A 14,510-nucleotide genomic window follows, 5' to 3' on the forward strand; every position below is an offset into this window, starting at 1 on the left:
TTGGGACCTCTCTCAATTATTTTTCAACAGTCTTGGGAATCTGGAGAGGTCCCAGTAGACTGGAAGCTGGGAAATGTTGTACCAATTTTCAAGAAGGGCAAGAAAGAAGACCCTGGTAACTACAGGCCTATCAGTCTCAAGTCAGTGCCTGGTTAAATTATGGAGAAAATTATCCTGGGATAATAACTGCTTCTCATTTTCCCTTTGGTGGCTGCTCACACTCGGCTTTAACTTTAACCCATCAGTCGGGTCAGGTAGCTCATGCAGCCATCTCTCATTCTTGCTAAATCACAGCATCTATGTGTGAGGCTGACAATCCCTTCTCTGAATAGCCATAGGAAGATATAAATCATACTCACCGGTTCAGTGACTTCCCCTTTATCCCCAGATGTTTGATAGATTCCTTAAAGTGTTGTGCCATTGCACCACTCTCTGGCCCTGGACATCTGGAGGGTCGAGGCCAAACTCCGATAAAATCAACAGTGCGCACATGGTCTCTGGCATCCTCCCCTCCAACACCGATGCTGACGAGTTGGACCGGGCAAGGGTAATTTAGGAGTTCCATCTGTGTCGCCAAAATTGTTATCCATAGGTTCGTGCCCAGTGCGCCATGCCAATAAGCACACAGAGTCAGAATCCACACAAAGGTCTTTTAATTAAATAATTAATGATATAATTCTGCAGAATCAGGTGCTTGGTGATCTTTGGCAATTGGGGGGGAACACGACACCAAATCTGACATTTTATATGTTAATGACCCTTAATGAGCAAAAGGTTACCATAGGTCAGTCTGGAATCTTCTTTCAGCTGTTTTTCTCCTTCTTGTGTTTTAGTTTTCATCCTTTATCTCCCTTGCTTCTGCTAGCTCAAGGTTACCAGTTTCTCTGTTTTCTTCAAGGTTTTCTCATTTTCTTCAGCTTAAGACTACAGTCAAATTAACTGTTAACAAATAAAAAGTGAAAATAGTCAATAGCAACGTCTAGAAGCTGAAATCACTGTATATCTTAATTTGATTTTATTGTAAGAAATGCATGTAAAGGAGCACAACAATTATACATTTACAGAATTGCATGATAAAATATGTCATGCAGTTGCATAAAAAAAGATAAAGTTTAAATCACTTATATGGTTTAACATTACATCTTCCATTCTCAGTTGGTGGGAGATACCTGAATTACCAGAAGAAAGCTCATCTATTATTCTATAGACACAGAGTAAAAGACACTTCATATATTAGTCTGAAGTGCCAAACCTGCTTACAAATCCTTTGTAATCCAAATTATAGCTGAGATGGAATGCCTGCAAATTTGTAATATCTAGGCTCAGAATAAATGATTAGCAAAAACACATTTTCAAAGGGCCAAGTACCAGCAATATCACAGGATGTAGTCAGAGCTACTTAACTTCATTACATCCCTATACAGCACAACCAAGCAAATCACCTGACAGGTCATCAACCTTACAGCAACAAGCTGAAAACACCAGAAGAAGCTTGTCATTCTTCCGCCAAATTTCAGGTTTAAGTTTGCACAGAATCCTATGGAACACACTATTGCGCAGCCATGCTGCTAGCTAGACATTTAGGAGGTTAAAGACCACCAAGTAATTCTTAGTCACTTATATACTTTTGTTTACATGTTCTTTCTTAAACCCTAACAACAACAAAAAAAATACCCATCAACTGGCAAACTTTTCAGGGGCACAGGAAAATTCTTCCTAGAACAGCATATTTATACACAAAATAAAAACATCTCAGTTTAACAGCCAGATGTTAAATAAGGACTAGTATCATGTTAAGCAGTCACATTGCCTTCTGGGAAGATGGGTATATTGTTCATAACCATTTGACACTTAAAGGCCAAATGACAGCTTATCTATAGCAGCTTTATGAATAGCTTATGTAGAACATTATAGAAGATAGATAGGTTTTTGAATCCTTTTTCCCCCCCTCAAAGCCTTTTAATATTAAAATTGACTTGTGACTGACATTGCAGCGGGAGCCAGCCTTTTATTTTAGGAGTGTATACCAGTCTCCAAGGTTATAAATAGAGGGGAAAAATTCCAAAACACTCTGCACCTATATTCATTTTCTTTTTGCCAAGTGAAATATACCACACTGCACCAAAGTTTAATAAGAGCAGGTACTGACAAAGTGTAACAAATATATATGTAAACAGCCTTCCCCCCTTTAAATGTTTAGTGAACCTCAACAGAATTAGTGTTCCTGAATGATTATAGACCATATATGAATTATTAACACAGAATAAAGATTAGTAGAACTTACAGCTTTTAATAAAAGCTCATATCCCACCTGTGGACAATTCACATACAATTCACAGTTCATGATTTTATAGAACAATGAGGAATTTTTCATTTCATACTGTCTTCCACAGATCTTCCACAGATTTAGGCTGGCCATCAGGAAGAGGTTCTTCACCGAGAGGGTGGTCGCACACTGGAACAGGCTCCCCAGTGAAGTAGTCACTGCACCAAGCCTGTCTGAATTTAAGAAGCGTTTGGACTGTGCACTTAGTCACATGGTCTAAACTTTTGGGTAGACCTGTGTGGTGCCAGGAGTTGGACTTGATGATCCTTATTGGTTCACTTCCAGCTCGGGATATTCTATGATTCTATGAGATCTACTGAGATTCATTATTTCAACAAGCCTTCCCAAATACAGCCTTTGTTCAGATGAAAAAAAAAAAAGCAAATGAAGGTGAGAGAGACCATCAGAATCATTAAGTACTGGTATCACCATGGTTAATCTTCCTAAAATACTTTAGCTCTGCCAGTATCACAAATCTAGACATGGTTTCCTCAAATATCCAGTTTCAAGGTGCTCTCAGGTTTTAAAGAGACATACAAACCTAGTACTAGTAGTACTAGCTTTGTACCCCAATATCCACAGGGCCACTTTCAGGTTACAATAACTAAAACCAATGAACCATCACAAAAGGAAGTATTTCCTTCTGTACATAATTTTTATTATTTACATAATACAACAGATCATAGATGCTGGGTAGCATGATTATGTGCAATATATAAACATGAGTTATCTGTACGTTTGCATATCTAATAACTAAATTGGAAGAACAAAGTTAAAGTAAGAGCCTGATGCTTTTAATATTGAACTAAAAGCTAAGAGTAAACACTGCAATAGAAGTCAGAAGTATAATTTTGTGTGCATACACAACTATTTACAGATGAGAACAGGTATTACCACAACACTAGTCTAAACTATACTTGTTTATAAAAAACACAAGTTGCATACAACACAAAAAACCTCCCATTATAACACAGAAGTGATATCACCAGACAAGCATCAATGCACTATACTGCCTTTTCTAGTTATTGTACAATGCTGTAGATAATATAGCCCATGCAATACACCCAAGAACATTAGTCCTACACTCAAATATAATTTAAAATGATTAAGCAGCCCTCCAAGAGTGGTTCCAGCTCCCACTTAAGTTTACAGCAGCCATGTTGGGTATGGTTTTCTATACCCAACAATTGTTGCATGTGCAATTGTTACATTAATAATATATATTTTTTTAAAGCTCCTAATATTCTTTTGAACCCAGAACACACTGAATTCAAGTAATTCATGAATAATAAACTGTTCTAATACTTCTGCAACTTATGCATATGTCACTTGATAGAGCTGTTATGGTACATCTAAGAAACATACACAGCTTTTTTTTTGGTAAGCCAATTTTACAGTATTGTGCTACACAACATTTTTAGCCTTGAAAGGAAAAGCAGAGAACTGTTGCAGGCCAGTTCTTAAGTTTTTAACAGGACATTTCCTCTGGAAACTTTAGAATCCTGAAATTAGGTTAACATAATCTGTTCCAAAACGGTTTTCTTCTCATACATATCTATTTTTTTTTCCATTTTCCCCACTAATTGTTAAATGATTTTTTCTTAAATACAGCACCAACACTCATCTTACTTGAAAGGCAGACAGACCCACATGGCTTACGTTCTGCTGGAAAATAACGGAGTATGGAAATTAAAATTAGAATGAGATCTTTTCCTTAGCAGAGGAAGCAGTCCAGGAGGTTTCTGGAGTGTGTGGAAGATAGCTTCCTGACACAGCTGGTACAAGAGCCTACCAGGGAGGTGCCCCACTAGACCTGTTCTTCACTAACAGAGGACTGGTGGGAGATGTGAAAGTTGGGGACTGTCTTGAGCAGAGTGACCATGAAATTGTAGAGTGGTGATGTCAGAAGGGTAACTAGCAAAACTGCTATCTTGAACTTCCGGAGGGTGGACTTTGACCTGTTCAGGACACTTGTTGCAGAGGTCCCTTGGGAGTCACTCCTTCAGGGCAAAGGGGTCCAGGAAGCCTGAACACTCCTCAAGATGGAAATCTTAAAGGCACAGGAACAGGCTGTTCCTGAGTCCTGTAAGGTGAGCCGGAGGAGAAGAAGACCAGTGTGGATGAATCAGGAACTTTTGTTGAGACTCCGGAAGAAAAAGAATCTATATCCTCTAGAAGAAGGGACAGGCTACTTGGGGAGATTACAAAGAAGTTGCTAAGATATGCAGGGAGGAAGTTAGAAAGGCAAAAGCCCAGCTTGAACTCAAATTGGCCACTGCAGTAAAAGAGAACAAGAAATCCTTTTACAAATATATTAACAGTAAGAGAGGAACCAAGGAGAATTTCCATCCTTGATGCAGCAGGGAATGTGATCACCGAGGATAAGGAAAAGGCTGAGGTTCTCAACACCTTCTTTACATCTATCTTTAATAGTCGGATCAGTTATCCTCAGGGTACTTTATGCCCTGACCTGGAAGTCCCCTGTGATTCAGGTAGAGAATCACCCCCTGTGATTCAGGAAGAGACAGTTAGAGACCTGCTCCTCCATCTGGAATGTCACAAGTCCATGGGACCAGACAGGCTCCACCCTAGGGTGCTGAGGGAGCTGGCGGAGGTGATTGCCAAGCCGCTTTCCACCATCTATCAGCATTCCTGGTTATCTGGAGAGGTCCCAGAGGATTAGAGGCTTTCCGATGTGACTCCCATCTACAAGAAGGGCCATAAGGAAGATCTGGGGAACTACAGGCCTGTCAGCCTGACCTCGGTTCCAGGGAAAGTTATGGAGCAAATCATCTTGGGTGAGATCACATGGCACGTGCGTGGCATCCAGGGGATCAGGCCCAGCCAGCACGGGTTCACGAAAGGCAGATCGTGCTCGTCCAACCTCATCTCCTTCTATGATCGTGTGACCAGACTGGTAGATGAGGGAAAGGCTGTTGATGTAGTCTACCTAGACTTCAGCAAGGCCTTTGACACGGTCTCCCACAGTATTCTCCTGGGGAAACTGGCTGCCCGTGGCCTGGACAGGTATACCCTTCTCTGGGTAAAGAACTGGCTGGAGGGCCGTGCCCAGCGGGTTGTGGTTAATGGAGTTAAGTCCAGCTGGCGTCCCGTTACAAGTGGTTTCCCCCAGGGGTTGGTACTGGGGCCTATTTTGTTTAATATCTTTATTGATGACCTAGATGAGGGGATTGAGTGTACCCTCAGTAAGTTTGCAGATGACCCCAAGTTGGGAGGTAGTGTCGATCTGCCTTGGGGTAGGGTGGCCCTTCAGAGGGATCTGGATAGGCTGGACTGCTGGGCTGAGGCAAATGGGATGAGGTTCAACAAGGCCAAGTGCCGGGTCCTGCACTTTGGCCACAATAACCTCATGCAACGCTACAGGCTTAGGGCAGAGTGGCTATAAGACTGTGAAGAGGAAAAGGACCTGGGAGTGTTGATCGATGCTCAGCTGAACATGAGCCAGCAGTGTGCCCAGGTGGCCAAGAAGGCCAATGGCATCCTGGCCTGTATTAGAAATAGTGCAGCCAGCAGGACCAGGGAGACAATCATCCCCCTGTACTCAACTCTGGTGAGGCCGCACCTCAAGTACAGTGTTCAGTTTTGGGCCCCTCGCTATAAGGAAGACATTGAGGCCCTGGAACGTGTCCGGAGAAGGACAACAAAACTGGTGAGGGGTCTGGAGCACAAGTCTTATGAGGAGTGGCTGAGGGAGCTGGGATTGTTTAGTCTGGCGAAGTGGAGACCCAGGGAAGACCTCATTGCACTCTACAACTTCCTGAAGGGAGGTTGTGATGAGGAGGGGGTCGGCCTCTTCTCCCAGATAACTAATGATAGGACTTGAGGAAATGGCCACAAGTTGCGCCAGGGAAGATTTAGATTAGATATCAGGAAAAACTTTTTCTCTCAGAGTGGTCAGGCACTGGAACAGCCTGCCCAGGGAGATGGTGGAGTCACTGCCCCTCACGGTGTTCAAGAAGCACCTGGATGAGGTGCTACGAAATATGATTTAGTAGCTTAGTGGATAGTATTGGTGATAGGAGGATGGTTGGACTAGATGATCTTGTAGGCCCTTTCCAACCTTGTGTTTCTATGATCTTCAATGATAGAAGTAGACCACCAACCTTTCTAACCCTTCTCTCAAACAGGCACATAACCTTTGGCTAGTGCTATACACCTCAAACACCTTAAAAGGCAGATCTGCTGCAAGCATGCACATAGTAGACATCTGTTTGGCACATATTCTCTGTGCATGTCTATTTCTGTGCCGATTCTGATCATCCAATTATACTCTGAGGAAGGCATAAATATTTTCAAGGGCTTTATCTATCCAATTCTCCCTGTAACAAACACCTAAACATTCTGAAATATTATTAAGACAGACAAGACTAAAAGTAAGAGTTGGTAGAACAAAGGAAAATGGCCATGCATCTGCTCTTTAATGTTTTCCTAGGGTATATTAAAATTAAACAGTCTTTTCATAAATAGGTTAGTTTATATTCTCTGGATTTTTTCAGCCACCACAACTGGGTTCTCTTTCCTGATTTTTGCTGCAGCTTCTGCTTTGTAATCATATGGGCAGCTATGCTTGTCAGAATAACGGTGAAGTCCACAAAATAAGTTTCCACATCGGCAGTCAAATCCTGTACAAAGAAAAGGAAAAAAAAAAAACATCACTAGGAAGCTTCAGATTTTAAGCAAATTAAATTAAGGGCTTAGTTAACACAAAAGGGGATATGTGCATCTAAGAGTAAGCAAAATGAGTATTTCCAAATTATCAGCTCTATTAAGTAGTCTAACATTATGGATTTTGAAGCACCAAGCAAGTTTAACGTCTGAAGATATTTCAACAAACAATCTAGTAAGAGGCAACTAATCATATAGCTCTGTTCAACATTGACAAAGTGCTCTCATACCTGTAAGGCCAACCTTCTTTCTGCACATGAAACATCTGTTCTTCTTTGGTTTGGGAAGTTCAGAAGCTCTCTCTTCACTCTGTGAATTACTACGCTGGGAAACCGACGGACTTGGTTGAGTAACAACTGTTAAAGCAAGCAAAAGAAATAAAGATTTTTGGTGTTCTGTTTTTCTCCTTTTCTTGACTTCACTAGCTATTCAGTAGCAAACATAAATTTAGTAGAGGGAAATTAATCCTTAATATAAAACCCTGAAGTTTATTATCTGAAGTACTATGTAGAATAGGTATTCTACTAACTTCCTTTTTAGCTCTACAGAAGACAACCATATTTTCCCTACTGTTCTATCATCTAAAAAATACAAGATACCTAGCTGTTATCTCCTGTATACGCTGACATAAGTGTAAGCACTTGGAAAGTGCTCTAGAAGTTCCATGTACACACAAAATTAAAAATCATATGATCAAATTTAAATTTATTTCAAAACAATAACATTGTCACAGTCAAGATATTGAACAGAGGGGATACCTGTGGAGAATATAGTTAATAGGAACATATTTTAGAAACAAATAACATTAACAGCAATGTGTTAGTCATAGTACTGAGTTACTCTGCCACTATACTTGCAAAGTCGGATTATCTAAAACCTGAGTCAACCAGAACAGCAGTTAGCATTCTTGAGCTTTAAACCACTGATTCTGTGAGACATCCAACACACAACTACAAACTACACACAGTTCAAAAGAGCCTTCTTGTTTCAGATTTCCCCCCCTCCCCAATTATTTAAAGAGCAAACTACAGATTTACACTGGATATCTGTATCTTTGCAATGTATTCAGCCTTAATGTTCAAGCAGATATAATCAAAAAGACTCATTTTTCAATCGACTTTATTGTGAACAGTTTTGGTCAAATTTTAGCCACATTTTATTCAAGTCCTCTCCAAGACAAAAATGGGTCCTTTTGTTAACTTTTCTGAATCATGTTCATTTCCATTAAAATATTAATTTTTCCATGGAGAGGTGTTGTTTTTAAAATACTTTTTGTACACAAATTGGTACAGAGGAAGTCTGAGGGAGGTGTGTTTGTATACAAACTTGAACACATACAAGCCAGGGAGTCTGCTCCTGTTCAGTTTTCCTGAACACTCACAGTTGTATGATGATGTCTATTATTCTAAAAGATAAAGAGCAAACTATAAAATGCAATCCAGAATTATTGAGAACGTAGGCTTAAATTGTTTGTAATAAACTTCATGCACACAAATATGATTTCTTAGTTGATCCTCTTGGATCAGTAAGAATCACATTCTGTAAAAAGTGCATTATTTCCAAGCATGAAGAACCAGTTATGTTGACTATTTTTCTATCTTTACTATTTATAACTGCTCTTTAAAAATCAAAATCCTATTATTATGTTTGTATACCTATTACTACTAACAGAAAGCCTCACAAACCAGTTCTGATTCCATCACCGCTGCACTTTGATGGGTTCCATCAAAATTCATTCATCATTAATCCAGGTCACTCTTACTGTAATGCCGTTGATAAGCAAGATAGCAAACACAGTAGTGATGACATACAGCATTACATAGCAATTAATATCATACAAAAATCATGGGCTATTCTTACCCAAGATCAAACCCACTTGAGGTACACAACAGGCTTTCCCATTCTTCTGCATTACCCACCAAGGGCACCCAGGTCCCTGAGGAAAAGCAGTCCCACAAATGGGTTTGCCTTTGCCTGAGGCAGGAATAACCCAGACTGTCTTCCCCAGCATGTCTTTTATGTGCACTACAGGGACTTTATCCCCTTCTACAGTACATAAGAGTTATAATTGGGCAGGGCCAGCTCAACAGATCCCCTAGCGTTGACTAACCAGGTGGCTTTTGCTAAATGTGTTTCCCAAAGTTTGAACATCCCAACACCTGTTGCTCTCAGTGTAGTCTTTAACAATACATTGTATCGCTTGATTTTCCCAGAGGCTGGTATGTGATAGGGAATGTGATATACCCAACCAATGGCATGCTCTTTGGCCCAGGTGTCTATGAGGCTGTTTCGGAAATGAGTCCCATTGTCTGATTCAATTCTTCCCGGGATGCCATGTCACAATAAGACTTGCTTTTCAAGGCCCAGGACAGTTCTGGGCAGTGGCATGGGGCACGGGATATGTTTCTAGCCATCCAGTGGTTGCTTCCACTATTTTAAGTACATGGCACTTGCCATAGGAGGTTTGTGGAAGTGTGATGTAATCAATCTGCCAGGCCTCCCCATATTTGTATTTCAGCCATCACCCTCCATAACACTGAGGCTTTAACTGGTTGGCTTGCTTGATGGCAGCACATTTCATATTCTGTGGGATAAGGCTCTAGAGGGAAGAGAGGGCAACAGCCAAGTTCCCAGGCCCGGTTCCCAAGCTAGCAAGTGTTTTCTCCTAGCAGTGTTTAGCAGCCATTTTATGTCAGTACTTTCTCATTACAATATGGTTATCTCCAAAATTGCTCCCATTGGTGGCTAATACATGAGAGGGTTGTGCTGCCACGTAGAGGGTCCTTGACAGGCTGGAGAAATGGGCAAACAATAACCTCATCTAGTTCAACAAAGGAGAAGGGCAAAGTCCTGAACCTGGGGAAGAACAACCCCAGGCACCAGTATATGCTGGTTGAATGTTAGCCATCAGCACGTCCTTGCTGCAATAAAGGCCAGTGATATCCTGGGCTACATTAGGAGGAACATTGCCAACAGTTCAAGGGAGGTGATCCTTCCCCTCTATGAGACGTCCCCCCTTTAAACTCCCATTCTCACTCAGCTTTCCATTCTGCCCTGTCTCCTTCATCCCAACAAGCATCTGGAGCTAACTCCATGGCAAAAATGTAGTTTGGGATACGTGGCCCAGTCGCCTACATACATTCCATATCATAGATAATATAGTCCTGTCCTGCTTCTGGATTTTTCATGAATGGGCACAAAACACTGGTACTGGTTTATGTTACAGACCTGTTCATAGCAAATTCTGCTCTTCTAGCCTTTACATTTGTGATGTTTTTCTACATAGACCTTACACTTCTCAATGAAAATCATAGCCAAACAATCCACTTGTTTATGTAACAGCCATGGCCTTGTGCCTCTATAAACATTCCCAGACTTCCACAACAGCCTGCAGCTGGTACACCTTATCCTTGTTACCAAGTTAAATGCACAATCACGAGACAAGGAGAGCCAACAATAATATTTACAGCTATGGCCATAGTTATACAATGCGTGACAAAGCTCACAAAAGGATTTTTGTCTGAAATAATTTCCTGACATCCTTAACACCATATACATGTTCATAGTGTAAAAGGTCAAAAGAGGTCTTGGTATATTGTTGTAGTTTAACCCACCAGGCAGCTAAGCATAACACAGCTGTTTGCTCATTCCCCCCCCCAGGGAAGGGAATTGACAAAAGTAAACGTGCAAAAACACATCAGTTGATACAAGGACACTTTAATAAGAAAGAAAGAAAGAAAATAATAATAATAAAAACAAGTGATAAACAATGCAACTCCTCACCACCAACGGACCAAAGCCCAGTGAGCTCCTGAGCAACAACAGCCCCCTGGGCCAACTCTCCCCAGTTTTATTCTTGAGCATGATGTCATATGGTCTCCCTTTGGCCAGTTTGGGTCAACTGTCCTGGTTCTGTCCTCTCCCAGCTTCTTGTGCACACCAGCCTCCTTGCTGGCAGTGCGGTATGAGAAAGAGAGGCCTTGACTTAGTGTAAGCACTGCTCTGCAACAACTAAACCATCAGTGTGTTATCAGCATTATTCTCATCCTAAACCCAAAACAAAGCACCATACTAGCTACTAGGAGGAAAATTAACTCTATCCCAGCTGAAACCAGGTCAAAGGGTCTTCTGAGAGGCCGGACAGGGTAGAAAGCTGCTTCATCTTCTCTGTGCTCAAAGCAGCTATGCCAAAAGCCCACCGGTACCCTTTTGGATCCTTGAAGTACCCTCTCCTGAGGTAGTCTATGCCAAGGATGCACGGAGCCTCTGGGCCAGTCACAATGGGATGCTTTTGCCACTCGTTCCCAGTTAGGCTCACTTCACCCTCCAGTACAGACAGCTGTTGGGATCCCCCTGTCAGTCCAGAAATACAGATGGGTTCTGCCCCCTTTATGGCTTGATGGCATTAGTGTACACTGTGCACCGGTGTTCACTAGATCCTTGTACTCCTGCAGGTCCAATGTGCCAGGCCACTGGAACCACACAGTCCAGTAAATCCAGTTGTCCCTTTCCTATGCCTGGCCAGAGGCAGGGCCCCCTCTAGACCTGGTTGGAGTATCACTTAAATCTTGCAAATACAAAAGCAGAGGTCCCTTCGTCAGGGTCAGGAAGAACATCAGCCCTTCTACTCCCTCTGGGGGACTGCCCAACAGAAACTGGAACAGTAAATTTTTTTTTAGGAAACCCCGTATCGGCTGCTTGAAGTTCACGTACCCAAGTTGCTAGGGTTGAAGTAGGTTCGCCATCCCACTTCCTCATGTCCTCCCCATGATCACGTAGATAAAACCACCGGTTGTGGACGCCCCATCCCTGGAGGTGTTCAAGACCAGGTTAGATGAGGCCCTGAGCAACCTGATATAGTGAGTAGCATCCCTGCCTATGGCCGGGGGGGTGGGTTGGAACTAGATGATCTTTGAGGCCCTTTCCAATCCAAGCCATTCTATGATTACCTCTCTCCATGGTGGTCCATTTGCCTGGGTGACATATATCATCATCCTTGAAGGAATACCTTTCCTTCACACCTATCAAGATTCACCTCTAGAGGGTGAGGGCTTGTGCTCCTTTTCCAATTGCTTTGTCAATGCCCTTCCCTAGAGAGGGATCCCAGCTGCTTGACTTCTCTGCCCTCTAATTCCAGACTATTGGCCCCGTTATCTCAGCGTCAGAGCAGTAAGGTGACAACATGCTCGCCTGGACGACGGCTGAAATCTTTTCACATATCTCATAGCTCACCCTGGGATAGGGATCAGGTGGTTACTGCTGCTTTTATGATATCATCTTCTTTGTCATCCTGTTGCCATGATAATCCTACTTCTGGTGTTACACAGTATAGCAAACTAATAACCTTAAACCAGCCCCCCAAAATGATAAATAGCACGTCAGGGAACACATACAGTAAGTAATGTGCCATACAACACAATTCTGAGAACAGACACAGCCACACTGAGAGAAAAGGGGGGGGGGGGGGGAAGGTAAAAGCTCTTGGGTTGAGATAAAGTCAGCTTAATAGGACAGAAAATGAATGGAAATATAATTACGATAATAATAATGATAAAAGAACGTAGGAAGCAAGTGATGCACAATGCAATTGCTCATCACCCGCTGACTGATACCTAGCCTGTCCCCAAGCAGCAGTCCCCCCCACCCTGGCCAGCCACCTCATATTGGGATCAGGTACTGTTTAACATCTTTGTCAGTGACATGGACAGTGAGACTGAGTACACCCTCAGCAAGTTTGCCAATGACACCAAGCTGTGTGGTGCAGTTGACACACTGGAGGGAAGGGATGCCATCCAGAGGGATCTTAACAAGCTTGAGAGGTGGGCCTGTGCAAAACCTCATGAGGTTCAACAAGGCCCAGTGCAAGGTGCTGCATCTGGGCCAGGGCAATCCCAAGCACAAATACAGGCTGGATGGAGAACGAATTGAGAGCAGCCCTAATGAAAAGGACCTGGAAATCTTTGTTGATTAGAAGCTCAACATGAACCAGCAATGTGCGCTTGAAGCCCAGAAAACCAGCCATATCCTGGGCTGCATCAAAAGAAGCACGGCCAGCAGGTCGAGGGAGGTGATTCTCCCCCACCTCCTCACTGGCAGGGCAGCATAAGCAGCAGAAGAGTACTTGACTTAGTGTAAGCACTGCTCTGCAACAATTAAACCATCAGTGTGTTATCAGCATTAACCTCATCCTAAATCCAAAAACACAGCACCATACCACCTACTAGGAGGAAGACATTCTATTCCAACTGAAACCAGGACACTATGACATAAAACAAAAAAAAATCTTCCAAACAAAAAAGCATAGTCAAGTTCCTTTTAGATTTGTTATATTGCCAAATTATTTAAAAATGAAGTGCTAATCATAAGCCATGGCAGACTGAAAACAGAGGAAACAGAAATATTAGCACACTTTGTAGATTATTATATAGCTGCCTGGGAGAAGCTGCATCTGTATCAGAACCAAATCACAATATGAACCCGTGGGAACACATTTGCTGTTTCCATCAGATGCAAAAGAAAATGCGATAAAAGGAGCCTTCCTTGAACTGAATAATTTAAGTCACTTGAAACATGGCACTAAGAGGAAAATTAAAACTAGAAATGGAACAACCTTCACTGTTGGACATGCACACAAAGAAATGGAAGTGGAAAAAGGAGTTTCCCAGAACCACCAAAGCAAATAGTCTAGTATATAATTTTATGCCACAAAACAAAGACATTAAAAGCAAATCCATCTAGAGGGAAAGCATTACTACCTACTACAAACATACTTCCTCCTTGGTATCAACTAACTGAGAAGCTTTCACTGCCATAACCAGCAACATCAGAATTAAAAAGCAATGAGAACAATCCTAAGGAAGTGCAAAGGCCCATTTCCCAAAAGAGCTCCTGAACAGTATCACTCACTCAAAACTATAATAAATTCCAAAAAGGAAAAGCAGCAGATGGCACACAGAAACATGCAACTAAAAGTTCCTTGGTTATCACCTTGGCTATTTCTCTTCCCAAGCACTGGTTCAGAAGATTACCAGATGAGTTTTATTTATTTAAACTAGACCAGTTCTTCTACTACAAGGTTCAAGGTTGAAAGACTCAGGAAAAAAATAGTCATGACTTCATAATTTATTAACAATTTAAGACAATGTTGTGATTTAGCCTTGCAGACAGCTAAACACTACAAAGCCATTTGCTGGCCCTCTGTATTGGGTTTATGTGGCAAGGGCTTAGTAGCAGGGGGGCTGCAGGGGTGGCCTCTGTAAGAAGAGTCCAGAAACTGCGCCATGTTAGATAAGGGCCAGTTCCAGCTGGCTCCAAAAGGGACACACCGCTGGCCAGAGATGAGCTAATAAGGAGTATATAATAAGATTTGTTGGTTGCACCTCTTTGAGAGCAGATTTATGAAAGGGGAAAGAGTGCTGCGCAACAGCAGCTGGGAGAGAAAAGTGAGAAACAGCCCTGCAGACACCAAGGTCAGTGAAGAAGGAGGGGGAGGAGGTGC

General features: G+C 42.2%; 1 protein-coding gene across 3 annotated transcripts in view; it reads right to left on the reverse strand.

Annotated features, from left to right (window-relative positions):
* Nucleotides 1-2,962: 2,962 nt before the first annotated feature.
* The window catches only part of LOC308184777 (AN1-type zinc finger protein 5-like), a gene marked incomplete at its 5' end in the record, with an annotated part of 47,845 nt that continues 36,297 nt past the window's right edge, over nt 2,963-14,510 (reverse strand). For all 3 annotated transcript variants that reach the window (XM_080572316.1, XM_080572315.1, XM_080572314.1), the window contains 2 exons: nt 2,963-6,969; nt 7,243-7,368. In XM_080572316.1, coding sequence (XP_080428442.1) covers nt 6,821-6,969; nt 7,243-7,368 — 275 coding nt within the window. In that variant the 3' untranslated portion in view covers nt 2,963-6,820. The remainder of the gene's footprint in view (nt 6,970-7,242; nt 7,369-14,510) is intronic.

Source organism: Anser brachyrhynchus (assembly GCF_964034855.1).
Source record: "Anser brachyrhynchus genome assembly, chromosome: W".
In the NCBI taxonomy this organism is placed as follows: domain Eukaryota; kingdom Metazoa; phylum Chordata; class Aves; order Anseriformes; family Anatidae; genus Anser; species Anser brachyrhynchus.